The 22,356-nt window shown below is 39.8% G+C and overlaps 1 protein-coding gene across 7 annotated transcripts in view; it reads right to left on the bottom strand.

Moving 5' to 3' along the window:
- CREBBP (CREB binding lysine acetyltransferase) overlaps positions 1-22,356 on the bottom strand; it is a 95,646-nt gene that overhangs the window by 21,842 nt on the left and 51,448 nt on the right. For 2 of the 7 annotated variants that reach the window (XM_075767926.1, XM_075767931.1), the window contains 14 exons: positions 20,010-20,252; positions 19,273-19,372; positions 18,662-18,808; positions 18,120-18,237; positions 15,284-15,476; positions 15,095-15,148; positions 13,698-13,822; positions 12,854-13,042; positions 10,963-11,382; positions 10,145-10,324; positions 9,729-9,915; positions 4,172-4,290; positions 3,798-4,037; positions 3,219-3,307 (listed from right to left, as the gene is read on the bottom strand). In XM_075767926.1, the coding sequence (XP_075624041.1) occupies positions 3,219-3,307; positions 3,798-4,037; positions 4,172-4,290; positions 9,729-9,915; positions 10,145-10,324; positions 10,963-11,382; positions 12,854-13,042; positions 13,698-13,822; positions 15,095-15,148; positions 15,284-15,476; positions 18,120-18,237; positions 18,662-18,808; positions 19,273-19,372; positions 20,010-20,252 (2,404 nt within the window). The remainder of the gene's footprint in view (positions 1-3,218; positions 3,308-3,797; positions 4,038-4,171; positions 4,291-9,728; positions 9,916-10,144; positions 10,325-10,962; positions 11,383-12,853; positions 13,043-13,697; positions 13,823-15,094; positions 15,149-15,283; positions 15,477-18,119; positions 18,238-18,661; positions 18,809-19,272; positions 19,373-20,009; positions 20,253-22,356) is intronic. The other 5 variants (XM_075767927.1, XM_075767928.1, XM_075767930.1 and 2 more) reach the window with 5 other exon arrangements.

Raw genomic sequence — 22,356 nt, 5'->3', positions numbered from 1 at the left:
TTAAACACATCACCCTCCCAAGGAAAACCAGGGCTTTTGGAGCTGGTAATGCAACACAACAAGGCCAGGAGGGGAAAAAAAAAAAAAGTATTCCATTAATTTGTAATCATTGGGAGTGATAAACATATTATGGTTATTACCGAGCAGTATTACGAGAGAATTTCAGGAGCGGATAGTGACACTGCACATCTCATTTATGCTGACTTCACTTGCCCCTTACCCCATACCCCTAAATTGATAGAGGATCATCTAATGATTTTTTTTAAAAAAACCTAAACATAACCAGTTCAGAATTTTATATCCTTTCACACATTGTCCATGTCCTTTTTTCCTATGATGTACTTCTGTAAGTTTTTCCTCAATTAAAAAACCCCACTAATTATTTTCCTTACTAACAGGTTAAGAGTCAGACTGGGAAGGACAGAAACACAGGACCACCCAAACACAGGAGTGTGTAGCCAGAAAAATCCATGGTCAAGGCTCCTATTAATACTTTGCTAAATTTAAACAATCCCAGAAAAGGTTAATTCTGATCCATTTTCAGAATAATTTATGGGCTTTCAAAGCACTCATGAAACTGAGCAATGAGGCTGCCTTCAATACTGGCTTTAAGTGGCACCGCAGAAATCTAACTAGCTCCACCAGCCCCAATATTTCAGCCTCTGTTCACGCTGCGGCCGCGGGAAGCTCAGTCTTGCGGGGTTAAACACACGCTCCAGTGATCAGTGGATCCGAAGGGGAGCAGAGGATTTCACAAGCTGCAGAACCGAAGCCTAATGCTAGCAAGAGTCAAGCCTTAATCCATGATATTAAAATGAGGAAATAAAAATTGAAATACAGTGAAAATGAATCACCTGAAGATCATAAACATTTGTCCATAAAGTGACCAAGGTGAAACAATAGCTAGAACTTATTATGAATATGGACCCTCAGAAACAGAGACTTGCTTGTAACTCATTGACTTTTATGCATCACTACAAATGTTCAACATAACCCATAGAAAGCATGCAATCAATAGTCTAGGTATAACAGTCATAGAAAATCCAAAGAATGTACTTATTGAACACATGAAAAATGAAAAGCTTTTCAAATGCAGACTGTTCAGGTGACTGATTCCCATTTATCAAAGATTAACACTACGACCAAAGTCCAGAAAATGCTCAATCTCTGCATTAACAGTTGAATTTCCAGCTGTAGTTAAGTGCATTCGAAGGAAATTCTAGACGACTAACGACGCCAATACCGAGATGAAATACCAATCACTTTTCTCAACTGGATATCCACACATTAAGTATATTTTCTGAACGCTTAATCTAAACTTCTGCCTTATTTATGGAAGCCAAACAGTTCTATATGGGGATAATTAACTTTTAATCATTGAACTGTAGTGCCAGAGTTCATTTATTCAATAGTGACTAAATATTCTTAGCAGTAATCTAGTTATGCAATACGCTGGACTTTAAGTACATCCAATTTTGTCTGTTCCATAAACAGAAAAAGAATGTTTGACCAATTAAAGATCTGCTGGAATCACAGAATTTGTTTTTCACTAATTTGCTACTTGGTTAAGAAAAATCTCAGATTTGAAGATCACTGTCAAAGGAAACAGTTAATTTGACTGTTCTAGAGCAATACAGCTGGATGAACAGAAATCTACACCTACTTCTGTTCTGCTACTGACACTTGGACAACCCACCTCCCTTTTATTACTACTCTTAGACTAAACCTGATGTAAATAGACTATCACATTTATAACAGGTAGAAAATTGAAATATTGCATCACTGAGTCCAGAGCAACCCACTGCCCCATCAACCCTGTCCATCTTGCTAGCAACCAACACTTCCTTCCACCGAGTGACTCAAATGATTTAATACCAACTTCAATAGGAAAGCTATAACTGAAAGAAAACGTCCCCTTCTTCAATTATTTTTGAAGATGCTCTTCTTTTCAAATACAGTACTACCTGGATACCTAATATGAAAAGTATTTGTAATTCCACCACAGAGTTGGTATTTAAGCATTTTTCCCCCACTTCCAGTACTGAAGTACTATCTCTTTAAATGCATTTTAATTGCTTTATTTCTCTCCAAACTGACTTTATTCAGAGTTCCCAGCGGCTGTATAAAACCTTTTATGAGAGTTCGTGAATTTACATTCCTCCGCGTCAATACTATCTGCCTCACAAAGGCCACCTAAGACCCAACATACAACGCAGGACGACACATTTTCACCTCCCACACCATGCTGCTCCAGCTAGGTGGTACACAACAGTCTTGCACCATCTTACAGCACGCTCGGTGACGTAGGGATGGCCCCACGAGAGACTAAATGCAAGCACCGACTGTCTGAATTAGTTCTGTAACTTCAGCTAGGCAAGAGCCCGCTGTGCACTTCGAAGCTGGCAAGACTTAGACACTGCCAAGCCTCTGGAAAGAATTCATAACTTTGTTTTAAAGAGGGAAAAGGAAGTTTGTCTTAGCCCATTTACATTTTGTTTGGTTTTTTGTTGGTGGTTTTTTTTTTTTTTTTTTGAGGGGGGGGACCATCTAAGAAACCAAAAAAGCCAAGTTCTAAGTTTGCTTTGTTATTATAGCACTGTTGATTTAAGAATTAAATGGAAAATTAATATTATAACAATTGTTTAATAATCATACAAACACCAAATCCTAGTATTAATTAAAAAAAACCAACAGAAACTATAGTTTTCATAGCTTCTCATGGAGTCTGGATAGTTTTCAATGCTAATTCAAATAGAATTAAGTACTAACTAGGAAGACAGAAACTAAGTCTTGCAATCAGTCACTGTACCCTTTAATTTGAAAATTCTGACACTAATTTGAAAACAAACCTGCATATTTTGACAGTTCTCCCACAACAAGCTAAGGTGATTTCTCAGTGCCTTTTTGCAGTTCTGCCCTTCTCCCTCCAGCAAGCCCTGCTACTCATTTTGTGGAAAACACAGATGACTTCACTTCCACCCATGTGGTGCGTGGTGCAACCTAGCTAATGGCAAGCACTTAAGTACAGTGCCTATCAAGTGCAGGAAACTTAAGGGTCACCTGCAAAAGGACAGCATGCAAAGATATAAAAATAACTTTTTCCTGATGTAGTTGACAAAGGAAAGAAAAAGTTAATAATCCTCTTCCTCCATACATGCAGAGAACTCAAAGGATCACACTTCCTGAATAAGGGAAATAAACCAAAGTTGGGGACTTACCTATTCTGGTAACTGTAGTAGGCAGCATCGCGAGGAATAGTACACAACTGCTTGCCGTAGCAGCACAAGGTCTGTGGAGAAAACTCATACTGCAAAACAACAGTGAGAAAATAAGCTTTAAAATGTAATCTTAGGTTAATCAAGTACCTATTAGGCAAACCTGATGCTTACGGATATCATAATACATTGTTATGTTTAACACTCACTTCCAAGCTATTGTAAATATAATTGTAATTTGAGAGCTCTGCTATTAACAACTATATGAGCTTAAAGAGCTGACTCTCTAACCACCTACTTTCTTGCAATGGACATGGGAAGCAAGCAAAGCATTTTAATATTGCTTATGACCAAAAACCGTGTTCTCTGAGGGAGAAAAATACAATAATAATAGAATAGCAGCAAGAAGGATGCTATCTACCTTTTTTAGCTCTTAGCATGCTTATAATAAAGCCAAACTTACAGCAACCCTTTCATTCAATATTCCAATTTTTTAAAAAAGAGTATACAAAGCTCATGTTTTATCTGATTAATCAAGCTAAGCTCTTTAGAAGAATACAACTCCATTCCAGGAATACCTACCTTGCGCCCACAACAGTAGCCAAGTGATTGCATAACAGGATCAATTTCTTGTTCAAACACCTCCGCAAGTTTAGTGCAAAACTTATAGACCCTGGAAGTCTTGCGATTGTAAAGCCAGGCGTTGTTAAACATTAGCCACACATCGTCCACATACTGCCAGGGTTCTTGGTACTGCCCAGTATCCAATTTACGTTTAATGGTTGAAAGATCCATAGGATTCTTCACAATGTCGAAGTAGTCCTTCAAACACAAACAAAACCCTTTATTTTTTAAGATGTCAACTGTTCACACTATGTTGTACAGAAAAGATGAAATGTTTATATCAACAAAGACAAAGCACAGAAACATTTAAGATTATTTTCATGCCAACTCACCGGAATCCCTAAAAGCTGGGGATCCACAGGCTGTCTAAAAGGTAGAGACTCTGGGTCCTGCCGGTACAAAGCTTCAAGGGTAGGCATGAGAGCCTGGCGCAGCTCCTCTGGTTTGAAAACTGTTAAGTCAAGTCAGAAAGGTTAGAAAATTTCCTTCCATGTTTCCTACCCTCTTGACTCCCCTAAAAGAACCAAAGAACTATGTTAACATAAAACTCTTAAGAGGGATTTCCTGATCGGTATAGCTGATCAGAGGCAAAACTTAAAATCGAGAGGCTACCGCACAGCTTTTATGTTTACTCAAATCACAGTAGGTGCTATTTCCAGACTAAGGAGATAGGAACAACTGCAGCCCTTAACAATACATATTCTAGAGCATAAAAAAGAACTTATCCAGAATCAAATTAATTCAGTTGCTTCAACATGGATGAACCGTAGCTCTTCAGAGAAGAGACTAAGCAGATTTTCCCCTCCCTCCCTTCTAACCTTGTTTGCTATTTCCAAGCCAAGACTCTTCTAGCAAAAATCACAGTAGTGGACAGGGCCGAAGAGCCAGCTCTACAGAGAGCAACCAGATGTCTTGATAGCTGGCACAGAAATTTTCTGGTCATAGTGTACAAACAGTCCTGGTCTGATGGACTGTTAATTGATTTTGAAAGTGTTAATACTTCCAGATTTATATGCATCATTACAACCACTTGGCAACAGTGGCATGGCAACAGCCATGTTTCTTTCAATAGTGGATGACAAGGACAAGAAAGGCAACGCATTTTCTGAAAAATAATGATAACTTGGAGAGCTCTTTGAACATCTCAGCAGTGTAATTACATTTATTTCCTTAGGAACAGAATCTTTAAATAGGGAGGAATGCCTATTATTGAGGAAAAAAAAGACAACTAGGAAGAGTAGGATGGCATCTAATATTTATCTACCTGGCTGAAACAAGAACAATACCAATAAAAGGGAGCAATTAGGAGTTCTGTTGAAAGTACTTAAAGTAACAGGGTTACAGTGACCCCTTCGAGGCTGATGATTGCTTTTGCCACTCAAATGGTATTTTGGTCGAGACATAAATTCCTGTTTGGGACTTCCAGTTAAAAATCTGTGATTTTTAAAAAGTTCTCTTTTTTTCCCCTTTTTCATTTAGGTGATATTTCTGAAGTGAAGCCTCTTCATCTCAACTACACTCACCAAAATTATACACAAAAAAGTAAAGGAAGACAAGAAATTAAGGTGACACTACTCAAAAAATTTCTGAAGCGTTAAGTTCTCAAATGTTTTAGCCATTTGCGGATGCTGCAGCTCTTGGAAATTGTTAGCCAGGAAAACTGTACTTGCAAAGGGAAGCTGTAAGACAGTTTGAGTGCACTGCCTCTACCTGGAGAGAGGATTGCTGCTCATGTACACAACAGGCAAGATACCATCCAAGTCACCTAAATCATGGCAAAGGACTAAGGTGCCAGAAGGGCTTCTGCAAGGGCTTGCCTTACAGATACATGTCCTGGTTTCAGCTGAGAGGGTTGATTTTCTTCATAGTAGCTAGTGTGGGGATATGTTTTGGATTTGCGCTGGAGACAGCATTGAGAATATAGAGATGTTTTTGTTCCATGGACCTATTGTTGAGCAGTGTTTACGTGGGGCCAAGGCCTTTTCTGCTTCTTGCACTGCCCTGCCAGCGGGATGGCTGGGGGTGCACAAGGAGTTGGCAGGAGACGCAGACAGGACAGATGACCCAAACTGACCAAAGGGATATTCCATACCATATGACGTCATGCTCAGTTTATAAGGAGCTTGGGGGAAGGGGGGGGGGGGGGCGGCGGCAGCAGCGTTCGGAGCGATGGCGTTTGTCTTCCCAAGTAACTGTTACGCGTGACAGAGCCCTGCTTTCCTGGAGATGGCTGAACACCTGCCTGCCCATGGGAAGTGGGGAATGGATTCCTTGTCTTGCTTTGCTTGTGCGCACGGCTTTTGCTTTCCCTATTAAACTGTCTTTATCTCAACCCACGAGTTTTCTCACTTTAACTTTTCCAATTCTCTCCCCCATCCTGATGGGGAGGGAGTGAACGAGCGGCTGCGTGGTGCTCAGCTGCCGGCTGGGGTAAAACCACGACAATACATCAAGATCTCATGCTGCTACTACTGAACTCAGACTAGCCAGAGTAAAACCAAGATGAGCCAAGTAGGCCTTCATTTGTTGTTACAACAACAAATTCAACTTAATGATCATTTAGCTGTTACCTGATAAAAAAAGCTGGAGAGGGACTGTTTACAAAGGCATGGAGTGACAGGACAAGGGGGAATGGCCTGAAGCTGAAGGAGGGGAGATGGAGATGGGGCTCCGTTTACCTGGGCTAGTGGAGGGTGTCCCTGCCCATGGCAGGGGGTTGGAACTAGATGGGCTTTGAGGTCCCTTCCAAACCAATCTGTGATTCTATGAAAATGGCAAATCTCTTTCATATTTATTGATATTATATATGTAGGCACTTTCCTATGAAAGGAGCCCCACCACATACTCTCAAGATTTCATAAACTACTAAATTATATTACAGAATTCTCAAGAACAGAAGGAAATACTAAATTCCATTCATGAGAAAAAGTATTCTGTATTGCTTCTGGAATCATCTTGCTCTGGCTCAGATACTTCATAACCCAATAATCCAAATTATTTTGTTTAATGAGACTTAAAGGTCAAAAATCACCTTTCAATAATCTATTGTGGCCACCTGCTTGACAACCCTCTCCCTCTTTTCGACAATTAAATGTTCTCGGTTCTCCTCCAGTAGCAAGATCTTTGTAAGGAACTGGCATCCAGTTATCCCATTTTGTCTTGGATGTGTGGGTGGTAATAAGAAAATGGGATCTTTGCTTGAATCATGATGACATGTTATTTGCCAGAGAAGAGTATAATGCCACCTTTTTTACCTTTTAAAATTTGTATTTCTTTCAAATAGAGGAAATTCTGCTTATGATTACTAAGGAAAAAATTCGTAAAGGAAGACGAAGACACATTCAAAACAATAAGGACAATACACCTGAATACCAACCCCCCAAACCAAGGCCTTGCAGGTTTTGCATTATTGTGTCTTATAAAGAAGGGAAGAAACTGGTAAAACTAATCTTGAAGGTCAAACTGTAAGACAGCCATCTACAGCAAGGAGACAGGAGCTACCCAAATGAGCATTCACTGTTTCTTTTGAGAAGACTGCAAGAGAAGAGGCAAGGAAACAAACCCCTTCCTTTTTTGCTTACATTAGATTCACAGAAAAAAGCAAAATCAAATCAAACCCTGAATTTGGAAGGGTTTGGTTGCCCTCATTTACAAAGGCAAAACCTTAATGAGGAAGAAAAGTTTGCTGAAGAGGTGTCTGCAATTCTCCAAAAAAGTTAAACTACAAAAATTCAGGTGTGGATGAACTGAGTAGACCTGTATCTTGGCAGTATTATCTCGGTCTGTTCTCTAGCCCATACAGTATTTGCCATCCCTGAAGTCAGGTTAGAGCCTAGCAATATCAGGCGAGCACAGCCAGGCCGATGGTCTTCAGTACACCTGGATGTCTGGTACAAATAGATGAGATTCCAACTCCACAACATAAACCACTTATACCCAGAGAAACACCTCTTTAGGGTCCAGATGAATCTTTTCCAACATTAAGGTATCAGGCTACAACTTGCTAAGTTATCTTACAGCATACACTTCTAACCGTGAGCCTTCCCCTTAGCAGTTGCAGCAGGTACTGCCACGTCCCAGGTCACTGTGGGGTGCACCTCAGGAATCCGGCCACATGGGAAGGAAGGAGAGCTCCCAATACTTTTGTAACCCATGAAAAACTCCAGATGAGTCTCATAAGTAGTTTTAAAATATCATATAACCCTTAAGCACACTTCACAGTATTTGCTCTTGAATACCTCTTGGTTTATTCAGCATCTTAATACAAATGCTCTATTAAATCTGGACAAACTACTTGGTGAGAAAATATCACCATTTATAATTGTGTATGCTCTTCTACCCGCCAACACTGCACATGTATTATAATACACAGTTACTTAATAGACAATATTTCTAAGATAAAATTGTGTTACTAAATGAGGTACTGGAAATACGTAGTAACCAGACTGAATCAGCAGAACACAGCCCAGCTTCCCTGGACTAATTATGCAAGAACCTTCCTCTTTAAACCACTTGCCTCGATTTACTTGCAAGTGCACCCCCTCTAACAAGCAGCAATGATTCTTTCCACTGGGAATACAACTGGTTTATAAATGCTAATAAGCCTTCCACTCGCTGTGTTACATTTTGTTTGAAACATGCTCTGCCAGGCAGTTCTGCAGCGTACTTTCATTTGGCTGGCTCACTGTGCTGCAAACTGAAAATACCATCTTCAGGAAAAGGTGGTTTATGGTGTTTTATAAAAAAGATTATGTTTAGGAATTAAATGCAACCCAAAGCATATACAGGAGATTAAGATTCAAGCTGCATAAACTTCAAAACTTTATGATTCCTTGATCACATTCTGGAAAGCACACACCCATGATGTTCTCCTAATGTGGTTATATGCAGTTTCCTTTGCAAGAGAAGAACAAAAAGGTAGTGAAATGGATCATCACTTTTCCTTTTTTGACAGTTGCAGCATATTGAAAGCTTGCCTTCGGTCAAAAACTAAGAACTAACCACAGAAAACATCATCTCAAAAAAGCAGATGCTAAGAGACCAAGGTCCCTATGATTTTTGAGTCCAAAAACTTATCTTGCAGGCTCCCCACAAAGCCTGCACTACTAGTGGAGTCATTTATTTTGTCAGTTTTAAGAATCTTATTCATTTATTTCTTATTAACCCAAGGCATGCAATCATTTATATATGTCCATTCAAGATCTGTAATGACATCAAGTTTCCTTTTGGAAAAATACACAGTACAGATAGTCACACCTCAATCTATGCTAACACTGTAGATTCACCTAAGAGACTACTGACCTATTTCTGAGGAGAAAGCTTTCAAACGAACACAACATTGAAAACTACACAGGACTTTAAAAAAAAGTTTACGTCTAGTGCAGCAGTCCAGCCTTGGAGCAATATAGATTCAGGAAAGGAGTTCAAGCACTTAATTCTCAGAGAAGCGAAGGCTAAAAATCAGTATGAAGGTGGTGTGTGCAGCCTCCAACGGAACAGCAAAGCAACAGATATTCTGGGTTACTGAGAGAACTCTTATGTACACTGAGCTCCCTTGAAAGAGCACTGGCCAAGGTGCACAGGGAGAGATTTATGTGTACAATTTCTCCAGCAATCACTACCTAACAGCTTTGGTCCTTCTGGGCAGAAACTGGAAGCTGTGAGAAGACTGCTGGGATCAAGACCACAATGACATGCTTTTCTCACCTGTGATTCATGTAACATGAAAGGAATCCTACTTTCAAAAATAAATTACACAGAGTATTGATCTCTTAGAGCTCCATGTGCTGGAACACACGTGCAAAACAGACCTTCCAGCAGGAACTGAGACTGTACAAAACAAATGCTAGTAAAAACAAAGTACACAAGAAAAACTTTTCATGCACATACTTTTTTTGCGGGGTTGAGATGGCGATGTGGATTGCGAAGTGGTTCCATTAGTGCCGCTCTCCTCTTCCTCTTTAGCTTCTACTTTGATTTCAGGCTTCTTTTCTTCTATTTCCATTGGCTCCTGTTTTAGTTCCGTTCCATCCGTTTCTTCTTTTGTTTGTGAAGATCCTTGTAAATCCTCCTCCACCTTAAGAAAGGATGCAACAAGATGTACCATTACATCTATGACCCAAGCTTGAGTCATCAAAATATTAGTTTGAGATTGTCAAAGCACTCTCCATCCATGGCTTTCCTCAGGACAGTTACTTTCCAGTAACTACCCTCCTCTTGCCCCTTAGCTCACCAATTCAGACACATCATTAAGTGCTTTTATATCTATCACTGCTTTCAGTTAAGCTGTATAGAATCTCATTTACCTCAGTCTTAGCTTCCACTTGTGTCTCACTAGTCTCTGGCTCAGTTTCTTCAGTTTTAACTTCTGATTTGCTTTCTAGCATTGGTGCATCTGGTCCTAGTTGCTGGGAATTCGTATCAGCACTAGCAACTGAGGCAGGGGTGGGGACCCTGTTATCAATACTAGCTGCTGCCTGGGATAGCTGTTGTAAAAACAGTACAAAAGAAAGACACTGCATATATAGAAATATTTTCCTTTACTAAAAATGAACAGCACAAAAGAGACATGAGATGATATTCTAAGACAGTGCAGAACATGGATACAGGAGCTCACTGTAGCCAAGTTTCGATATAACACATTTAATAACTCTGCTTTACAGAGGAGAAGCCAAGGAAGAATTCTGCCCCAAAAAGGCTTCTTTCGCAGAGAAAACACCTGCCCAGTAAAACACTGTACATTCCTTGACATGTGCATTCATCCTGACTAAAGCTTAAAAGAAAAAATTTATGCAAATTTCATGATCAAAGAAGACCGATTCTGATTAAGGCCAAATATAGCATTAGGCCTGTTATGTCTCATCTTTCTGCACACTGCTGCCATTTTTATTTCGAGCAGTTCAAAGTCATTCAGTACACCCCCCTCCTTCAAACAATGCTGAGAACATCTGAATACACACACACACACACACTTTCACCCATCTACATACTAAACCCTTTAGTCTAAGGTAGAACCTACTATTGACAACTATGGGCTCTATACATTCACGACATGGTGCTATATGTAGGGAGAACGCTTGTGGAATGCCACTACACAAGAAAAATGCAACTAGCTGGTACTTACTGGAGTGCCGGGTGGCTGCGCCTGCACAGATGTTGGTTGCTGCTGAGATGGCTGCGGGGTTGGCACAGACTGGGGTTGAACTGGGGTCTGAGGTTGTGGTGTGACTTGAGCCTGTGCTGCAGTCTGCCCTGTAGGTGTGCTTTGTGTCTGTGTCGCGTTTGGAACAGAACCCGGCGTTGGCGTGGGTGTTTGTCCTGAAGATGAGACCGGTGTCGATGGCTGAGTGGGTGCTGCCGGCTGAGGAGGAGTCATTCCAGTCGGCGTTTGGTGCTGAATAGGTGGCATCCCAGCAGCAGTGGACACAGGAGGTGTCGTCTGATGTAGAGGCGGCTGGGTCACAGGCGGACACGGTAACTGCCCACTCTGGGGTCCTAGCATGTTCATGGAGTTGGGAAGAGCAGCACTGGGAACCTGCCCCTGCTAGAGAGAGAGATTGGCTTACAGACACGCAACTCCCCAAAGTCTGGGAATCACACTTCTCCTTTAAATCACAGCACCAAAGTCCTCTAAAAGTATATTGTAGGTCGAAACATGAGAGGAGCTACAAATAAATGCTGCTATTGCAAATTACTACACTCTGATTCTCTCAGTTTTCATCAGCTCTTAGTCAAACACCTTACTCCTAGACCTCGATGTGCCACACATGTCATCTTACATTAGTTCTACTGGCACAGAGAGGGAATCCTCACGATCTCTGAGTAACACAAACTCACAGGCAGACAATTTCTAAACCATGCTATTAGCTGGGCAAAGGTCAGACTCTGCATACAAAATGGTTTCGAACAAATACACATTTTAGGCCAGGAGTCTAGAGCAGCCCTGCTTTAGAAGACAGCTCAACACATTTAATGCCTGGCCCACTGCACAGTGCAAGGCTTAAGAGTGGTTGAGTTTGTTTGGGTTTTTTTAAATCTAATTAGACTACTCCAGATGCTTAAGAAAATTGTGGATCTGTTTTTCAGAGCAGCAACAATAAAGTATTCTGGCTGGGCATAGACTTTTAAACTATATATTTTACCAAAGACTGCATCAGATAATTAGTGATAAAAAAGAATACTCTATCCTCAGATGTACCTATTACTGAGAAATCTAAATCAATCAATAGTTTCCTGCAGAGGAGGTTTCAAATTCAAAACACACCTCTATATTGCCTATACATGGTCAGTTTTAATGAACTAAGTGCATTAGGAAAAAAAAAAAAAAAGGTCCCCACAAAGGTGGTCAAACAACTGAGGCAGGGCCCAAGAAATTGTAGATGTTCCGTCCTGAACATATTGCAAGCTTGACTCGACAGAGCCCTTCGTAACCAGATCTAAGTTACCTCTCATTTGAGCATGGGGCTGGACTAGAGAACTCTGGAGGTCTCAACCAACCTAAATTACTTGGACTCAGAGTTAAAAATCAAGCCTCTCCCTGTGCCAAATATACTTTGGCATCGTAAGCACAGCTGCTACTTCATTGACTACTACTGTAACAGAAAAATGTTAGAAAAACAACCCCAAACAATTTTCTGTTCAGAAGTAGAGAGGTTAAAACAAACTTTAAAATATCTTCCCTGACCACTTTATAGTAATTCTTGATTTAAAGTTAGCTATTACGGTCCACACAAAGACAAAAGTATATGCTCATAAATGTCCCATAAACTAACTTCTGATATTCCCCCCCAAAAACCTCATCAGCATGCACTTTTTTAGAATTTAAACCAGGAATGACAGGGCATTGTTCCCCAGTTAGCATAGATAGGTCATATAAGAGCTTATGAAGAAGGCAGATGTAACCCAGGATCCCCCAAAGTCAGGGGTGACTACAATAAACAATGGATATATAAAGAAACAAGCACACATAAATTAAGTAAGAGTCAATAACTCAAGTATTAGATAATACATCTTACCTGTGCCACCCCGGCCTGGGCTGTTGACTGACCCATGCCTACATTGTTCACATTCATAGCCCCAGTGGATGCTGGAAACTGATTCTGGGGCAGGAATTGGTTCTGGGTAGGAGCCTGACCCATCATGTTGTTGGAATGAGCTCCCATCATGTTCTGTGGCTGAGGCATTCGGGAAGGAGACATTGCCATCTAAAAATTAACACCCAAATTAAAGATATTACCATTTAGTATTATGTAGCAAGACAAAGGAAAATACCCTTGGTGTAATCAACCAAAAAGATAGGACAAAAAAAAAAAACCCAAACAGAAAATTGGCTTCAATAAACCAAATGGACGCAGCCATATGCATATAACTTTAGCATTTGTTCCACAGTATTCATGAGGAACTTATTTTTAAACAGGTAACAGTCAAAACTCTACTAAGAGTGTTAAAATTCCGTTTCATACTCTGAGCTAACAGAGATAAATCCAGTGAAAATGAAAATATTTTTGTTTTTCTAAAGAATAAAAACATGTTTTCATGGAGGAATAAAGAAGGTGTATATACTGGAAAGACATAGTTCCTGAAAGAACTATGCTCTTCCACAGACTGTTGGAGATTATTGCATCTCTGGCATCTACCTCTTTAAAGATTATTTTTTTTAAAAAAACAAAAACCACCAAAACCCACATAAAAATTGAAAACAAACGCCTCAATAAAAGCCTGACAGACTCTGTACGTTTCCATGAAATTATCCTACAATTTGCAGTACTGCTCTATGACATGGCCTTTTCAGAAGAGTGTTAACACTGCTAAATGTAATCAACCAATTTTGAGAAGATCATGGCAACAAGAAGTACGAACCGCAGGAACAGCGCCCATGTTGTTCATTTGTACAGGATGGTTCATTGGAGAAGCTGCACGGGGTCCCATGGGTGCTTGTGGCATCTGTACATTCCCTATGGACATGGGGTTAAACTGATTCATTCCTGCAAATGCACCCCCAAAACAACTCATTAGGAACAAGTCATCAGAATTTATGTATGTATACTCTAAAATTAACATTTATTATGACTAAAGTTTGACCGCTCTACGTTTCATCTTTTTCTTTTAACTTTGTTCAAATTACTTGGCTTAAGAGACAAGTCAGGATGCAAGAAGTATTTAGAAGCATACCACTACTTAGGGTGAAATATAACTTTTGGTGTCTAAAAAAAAAATAATGCAAAAAAATGAAGAGTGTGGATGATTTGCAAAGACAGGATACTATTTCTAAATACCACCTTGGGATGGTTCCTTAAAATCAGGCATTTGCTTTCAAACAGCAATGTTTTATTAAGGCCTCACTGAAATGGCTGAAGTGTGTATGATAAAAATACATACTATATATACGAAAGCATCTCCTAGTCTCAAATCAGGACAAAAGCTTGGAATATACTTAAACAGGTGTTGTGGGTTTTATACAAAATATTTTACCCCTCCAAAAACCCCAAACTTGTCTAACACGAATAAAGGTGTAAATAAGTAATTATGGAACTATAGTTGCTATCAACTTTTTCTCCTATTGCAATGAATTTTCAAAAGCTATAACTTCTCAAGGACATTTCAATACAAGTTTCAACTTACTACTAACTCTAAACCAAGAAACAGATACTTAAAAGTATTAGGGATACTTTTTGGGAGGAAGCTGAAGCACCTAAAAGCCATGGGGTTTTTTTTTTTCCTAAAAAATACAAACCCACCCATGAGCCCACAGCAGCCTAAGTCAGTGATGGCAAGCCATCAGTGCTATAAAAAAAAACTACAAGGCTTCTTTAGATGCACTTTGCATCAGAAACCAAGAAAGGATATCATTAGTTATACAGATTCTAGGATTAATGTGCTATGTTTCCAGCTACAGTTATATTTTTGGCTAATTAACTGATGAAAATATGCCAACATCCTCCTCTCCCCCTCCCCGTCGTTAGTGTTTTAAAAGAGATTATCCATGGTATTCCTGCTTGTGCTCTCCTCTTTTTGAAAGGACTGAACTACTTCCCAATCGCTAGCAAAGTACTGGGTACATACTGCCAGTTCTCAAGACAAGACTGTACTGAGACAGTTCCTGCCACAGAGCAGCAACAAAAAATGATGCTGAAAAAAAGGCAGAGCCAGTAGTTGCCCCCAGCTCAACTCCCAAAGAAAAACAGAAGATGAGCCTTTCCCCCCCCAACAATGATTTTGAACCCACAAATTACAATTAGAGAGGAAAACATAGATACCTTGAGAAACCTGCATTCGACTTATAGGCACGGTTGGCATGGACATAGGCCCATCTGCAATACAACAGAAGAACGGTCAGCAAAAAACCAATTTAAAATACAAATTCAAGATTAGCAGGAGAGCCGAAGGACACAAACCGTGCAGAGCTAGAACAGAAATGCAGGAGTAGCTCCTATAGCAGTACTTACTGGGCGGCCTGACGGGCTGTGCCTGGCCCATGGCAGCAGCCACCTGTGGGATACCAGGGGGCTGAGGTCCTGGGGTCTGTAAGGCGGGCTGATTCCCCAACATCCCTTGTTTATGCAGACGAGATCGCCGCTTCTCTTCTAGCTCCTTTTGTATCTTATAGATTTTCTCTGCTAATAAATGATAGTATTCATCCTAAAAGGGGAAAAAAAAAAAATAGTACTCAGTGTCAAGCATTAGAAAGCAGCAGAACTCACGGAGTCTACTGGAATACTGTCACCTGGTTTGGGTTTTTTTTAAACATATACACCTGCCTATTTGAAAAAAGAAATACTTCTTTTCAGAATTCTGTTAATTGAGACAGTCTTATTACTGCTTTAATGCAGAAATGGAAAAAACAAAGCTTCCAGAAAACACATGAGACTTGGCTTCATGGCTATCCTTCATATCTACTCTGAGTAGATCAGTAGACAGAGGAAAAAACGGTAAGTTCTCTGTTGCTTCAACAAAAAACAACAGGAAGCTGTGATTTAGTTTCTAAGTGTTAATGATTTTTAAATGTTATTTTCATAGTAAACATTTCCACTAATCCACAGACAAAAAGAAAAAGATGTTCCCAGCAACACAGTTACGCTGAATAAACTTCAGGAGACAGATGTTAAAGACAGATCAATCTTTACATAAAGAAAGGAACCGCTCTTTTCCTAGAGTCTGACTACCGACAGTCATTGCAGGGAATAAACAAACCCAAACAAAACCCTGAAGGAATGGAAGAAATCAGTGAAAAATACTCCACAGGCACAGACAGCTCAACACTACATCTGTACAAGATGAAAAATCTGTTTTCCTCAATCCACACTGACAACAGATCAAATGAGATGGTCACAGCGCACAGCAAGGTAGACAATTTTGTTTCTCAGCAATTGCTGGACACATATTTGCCAAGTGCATGAGATTATGCACGTTAAAGGCAAAAACACCCCACAAACTCTCAAGACTATATTTATTTTGTGCTCTTAAAACCCAGTGTTACATGGAGCAAAGGTTGAGCCTTGCTTGTCCCACAATCATTTTGTCTTCATTCAGTTTTCATCAAAACTGGAATTTGTAGGATTGAGTTCATTTCAGAAAACCGAGACAGGTGTTCCTCAGTCTTGTTAAGAAAGTCCAGTGCTGCAATATAAAGCTTTGTTTTTAGGTCACTTCCCTCCTCCAAATGTCTCAAAAATCTACCAGTGCACACACCCTTCCCTCCTCCTGCTCAAGACACTTTACCTGCAACTTCTTACTTGTAAAGTTAATATTGTGCTACTTTCACGTTGCAAAGATTCCCAAAAAAAGGATGTCTTCACAAGGAGCACATACTACTAAGACAACATCAAATTGCTTGCAATGATGCCTCATACCAATCAATGAGGCATACCAATGCCTCATACCAATCAATGTCAGAGTAGAACGGATGCTCCTCAGAAAGAAGGATGCAATTCCACATGGCATCGTTAATGCGTTCTAAACTACTCCCTTCTTCCAAGTTTGCTGCTTGGAGCCAAATATGTTAGATGAATTCCCATAAAGGCACTTCGGGCAACGAGTCTCTGACAGTTGTTTTAAGGGGTGAAGAGAAGATACTTCTGGGTATTTGTCTGTCATAGAGGTCCAGATGACATTTAATTTTATATAACCAGAAGTCTACTACGCTCATCCTTACTGAGAAGGTACTTAGATGTCAACGTATGTCTATGAAATCCTCGTTCTCTCTAAAGTTGTTTGCTAAAGCTGCCAGGGTGATCACACCAAGTCTTCTTTGCTAAACCACCTCTTGGTAGCCATAAGAAGAACACATTGCCACTGACCAATGCTGACATAGCAACAGCATTACAAGTGCGGCCATTGCCTCTCCGCCTCTAGGAAATAAAACTTGCATTCCATCTTCAGCTCTTCTGGGAGATGGCCTGAGAGGGGCAGACTCTAAGTGTTACTGCCTTACTGGATGATTATCACCTGAAATGCCACTAACTACTCTCTTTAGATACTCTTACCTTATTTAAGAAAGGACCTCAACATTCCAATCAGGTAAAATCTCACTAGCTATTTTTGCTGGCACTACTAACATTGTCTTTGCCTGATGAAAACTTTCAGGGAGTGGTTCCTTTAGGACAGAATTACCACGGTGTCATAATAAAATAGCATCCTCAACATGTCAATCAACAGGGGTTTGCTCGCTCTGAGTAACAGGGGTTCAAACTGACACCTCTTTGCAGACAGAGCAAGAGCCATGAACAAGAACAGGAATTCTGTCGTGTTTCCCATGCACAAGGACAAAACGCAGCCAAACCGACAACTTCTTATGTTGAGACATGAAACAGCTAGGTGTCTTATCCAAGCCGCTCTCGGCACCGCTGAGTAGAGAAGTAATTCCAACAGTGCGAGTAAAAGGTAAGCAGTATAACAGGACTGAGAAAAACGCTCCAACGGTGAAGAGGCATTAAGAAAGTTTTAAAACTACTATTTACATAGACTTCTACAAAGGAGAAAGTCAGCAAGGGAAACATCAAGAACTGCAAGCTCCGATTTTCATGCACATCATTCACGCTTTCAGGAGGAATGCAAATAGGGCTGGGATGATGCTGTCTGGTTTTCATGGAGCTGAGGGAAGTGAATTAGCTTGGAGTGACATTAATCAGATGGCTTGGGACTACACAAACATTGTCACAGACAGAAAGTATGACTTTCTTCACCAAGAAAGCAGTGAAATGATTCTCTGTGGTTTTCATTACACTTATTGGTGACACTACTGTTCTTTAACATATACTGAATAGCCGGACAGAAGCAACATACCCTACTATTAGCAGATTCATACATATCTCCTTCCACCTTCCTGGCATAAGCCACCAAATTCTCCATGCGGCGATCCTTCAGTGCTGCCGGATCAGGAGTGGGGAAGATGGCTTGGACACTACAAGAAAGGAGAAAGAATAAAAAAAATTCAATACAGCTTTATGATATTCACCCTGGGCATTCCCTTATACATCAGATATGTAAAAGCATATAAAAAGTGATTTAAAAAAATCAGTATCGTACTATTTCCCACAAGATTAAAGCAAACGCAATGATGGAAAAAATGCGAAGTTTAACAGTTTAGAGTCTTGTTTACTACAGCAGAGCGAATTTACTAGCAATATAAACTAATTTCATGCCCACTCCTTCATAAGCATGAAGAATGAAGAGAAGAGTTAAAGGTAACAGCTCACCCCCAGTGGCCCAGCATCAGAGAACCACCGATAACTTTCTCAACAACTTTTCAGCTTAATAGTAGAACTACTGTATTGAAATTCTTTAAAAACATTCAGGAATAACATGCAGTCTTGGTGAATACTTACAGTTTATGCACTAAATGGTTGCGCAGGTCCTGAGTGACATGTTCATGCCATGCTTTCCTTACCCCGGTACTAGAAGGAGGTGCAGCCGTTGGCATTGAGCTGAGGTTTCCAACATTGCCAGAATTTGTGCCATCATTCATTAATGGGCTAAAATAAAAAGGGACTGTTACAGTACAAGAACGCAGAGTTTTGTTGTATGTTTGATGCCTGAAGTAATTTTTGAGTAATTGCTTTTATTGCTTCTAGCTATTGCATCAAACATTCTCTAACTGAAATTCTGATATCAACAAACTGCAATGCCTAAAGCAGCAAAGAGGTTTACAAGACACAGTATGAACGATAAAGAATCACAACCGTTAAGGTATGTGTACACCTAAAAATACAAAATATTCTTCCTTTGGGAATTCATTCAAAACTACTAAATATTCTGGGACTCTCTGTGGGGACAAAGTGGTAGATATAGAATTAAAACAGGAAAGAAGAGTGTAGCTAGAGATGTGACTGATCATTTCCATGCCAATACAATTAGTTTTTGAAGCATGCTCTTTACGTACATTCATAAGCATGTAAATAAATGTTTAATTGAGTAAGAATGAAAATGTGTGCATTACTTATTTGTCCCAAGGGATGTTGGAAGAGCAGTTTCAGAAATTAGACTTGCTTGCTGGTCTGTTGTTATTCCTCCTGCGGGAAGGTTCATCTGGTTGGCTCCTTTGGGACAACATTAAACAGCGTTGGTACCCAGTTCACAACTTTGACAATAACATGGCAAAACGACACTTTACTGACACAACTGGTTATCAAAACAAGCAGTGTATCAGATAAGTACTTTTATGATAATATCTCCTGTGGTGCATATACACAGCTACTTGTGGAATCAAGTTACTTTCAGTCTGAACATTTTTTTCTACAAAAACCAGTCTATTAAAATTTAAAATTCATAAACTCTTAAGATTAGTTCAATAAGCTAAAAAGTAGATAATACTAACAATTAAATTCCAGAAAGAAATTAGCATTTGAGACAGAATTGTCTGCTAGAACAGGTGAAACACTCGTTAAACCAAAATCCTTCAGCAATTCTGTCTAATCACCTCAGACAACAATAAGCTATGGACTCTATTTTAAAAGAAACTAAACCTATTGCTATTTGGCAGAAGCAATATATTTAAAGCTTTCTAATATTCAAATGTAAATGAATGGTAGTGTTTATAAATAGTAGAATTCTAAGTTATTAATCAACATGAACAGAAAGTCACTACTCTGATTAAGTCAACTACTAGACTATCCTAAAAATTCAACAGTTCGGTTTATTTTAACACCTTAGTTTCTCGGTATTTTTTCCACCTACCCAATGCATTAATGGTCCTCATTTGCTGGTGAGCCTGAGGCTGTGCCGGCTGTTGGCCTTGTACCTGGGGCTGCAACTGTGTTTGAGGCTGGTTGCCATATGGCAGTCCAAGAGCAGCGTAGGCTCGTTGCATGGAGCTGGGGTCAATCGGATTAGGATTACTTAGCGATGGAGTATTCTGTTGGCCTGTGCCAACAGAACCGATGGAATTTTGGATTCCACCAGCTGGAGACCCTAAAAGGGCTATAAAAAAAAAAAGAAAGGATAAGAGAAAATTGAAAATCAGTGAGGACCAACAATAAAACAAATCATGCCAAGAATCAACAGAACATGCATATAGTTATATGGTATCTGTTTTTCTGCCAAAGGACAGAACGACACCCGAGATGCCAAGTGGGGAAACTCAGCCTTTGATTCTACAGGACAGAAACCACCCTACCAATTAATACATGCAGTCTAAAGAGAAGTGCTGTACATTTTGAGCAGTTAAGCCCATAATAACTGTAGTATACATAAAGTATAGGCTCCAATATAAGACTAAATAGGATTTTCATGCTTGGGACAGTAGACTAAGGGGGAAAAAAATAATTAATTCCTCTACTTCCCTCTTTCCCATCAATCCCATTTTAGGTCAAAATATTTGGCTCCAGAACAGAGATCCTGAGTTCAGCAGAAATACTGTGTCCTTGGACACAAAGGTAATATTGAAGATCTGTTGGCAGAAATTTTCATTCCGAGCAGTCACTAGATGAATCCTCTGAAGGCCAAATTACCCTAAAACCCAAGTTATTCAGAGATATGAAAAGCCCTGATGGGTTTCAGATTGTACTGACAAAACCTAAAATAATTTTGAAGAGTCAGAAAAGGGATGAGCCTGCCACAAGTTTTGGTAAATGATTTAGATGATAACATTTAGGTATTCATTAACCTATATGACCACCACAACCAACCAACCTCTCTCACCACAGACATGAATGAAAGAGTCATTTCCATTGTAGACAGGAAATGGAAGCAACAGGGAAAAGTACTTTTACTAAACCCAGAAGTGAATAAAAATCTTCTTTCCGGTCCTCATTTTAGCTGCCATCCTAAGCAATTAAGTAATAACATGTTCCGTTGTGAATGACACATGGAGTATATCCTTCGCTACAGAGACACTGTGCTTTGATAACCAAGACTCTGGTAGGAGTAATACATACTTCACATTTTCCCCCTCAAGTAATTAAATATGTAATGTGCATTATAAATTTGTGAGCTAAACATAGCAACAATAATAGCTTTTAATATAGGCAACAATAGCTGTTTTATTGAAATATTAGGAGAGGCATATGGTTAGAAAAAAAAAATAATCAGGAAAACAAACCATCCGAGACATTAACAGCATTATCTAGGCTTTCTCAAATCCTTACCCGCTATGGAAACAGAATCACCTAAAAAGATACACACGCTTTCTTTCAGCTTCCATCCAAGAGAAAACACACACGTTACAGAGTCCAGACTTTTCCCTCTCCAGATGAGAATTCAATTTGATCTCATTTGCACAAGAACTACAAATAAATATGGTCAGAGATCCCCCTCTCCAGAATAAACAGCCCCACAGAAAACATCCTTATTTCCCCCCGCAAAGGCAATCCACAGTATTTTGCATGGAATCCACAGGGTTTACCATGGAAATTAGGGTTACATATGCTTATGCTCTGTGGACGTGTATCAACTTTTGAATTCACTGATCATTTCCAAGCAAGTTTAAGAACAAAGACAGAAGCTGATTGAGATCCTATCAGTTTCATGACAAAAAAAAAAAAGAGACATATTAAAGAGCAACTGTATAAATTTCTTGTTGGACTTGCACACAGCACTCTGGAATCACACAATCTACGAGAAAGATGCCTTTACACTAGCGCAAGCCAAGAAATAGGAAGCCTCTAGAAAGGTTAAATAGCACAAAACTTGTGGCACCCTGGAATTCAAAAGGCTTCAGAGGCTGTTGTGACAACAAAGGATCAATTCAGGAACTAATAAAAATTCCAGCTTGATAGAGAAAGAGGATGGTATTTCTCTGGAAAAGTTACAACAACAAAAAAAATCCACCTTAAACTTTCAGTGTCAGTTCTAAACCAGAAGCACATCTCTGGAGATGGCAGCACAGGTGATGCAGAAGGCTGGGAACAGGAAAAAGGCTTCCAGCCATCCTACTGAGGATAGCCAAGTGTTTCACCATTCCTCATGCTTTTCCAGGGAAAAAGAGCTGACGCTGATCTTCTGAGGACTGCAAGTTCGGCTTGAGGCTCACACTGAAGATGAGGCAGAGCTTGGAGAAGTCGACCACCTCTTGCCCACAGTTCTG

This window comes from Balearica regulorum, chromosome 15 (assembly GCF_011004875.1).
Source record: "Balearica regulorum gibbericeps isolate bBalReg1 chromosome 15, bBalReg1.pri, whole genome shotgun sequence".
Lineage (NCBI taxonomy): Eukaryota > Metazoa > Chordata > Aves > Gruiformes > Gruidae > Balearica > Balearica regulorum.
Note: the sequence above shows the minus strand (reverse complement) of the source record. Positions and strands in the feature narration are given on the sequence as shown.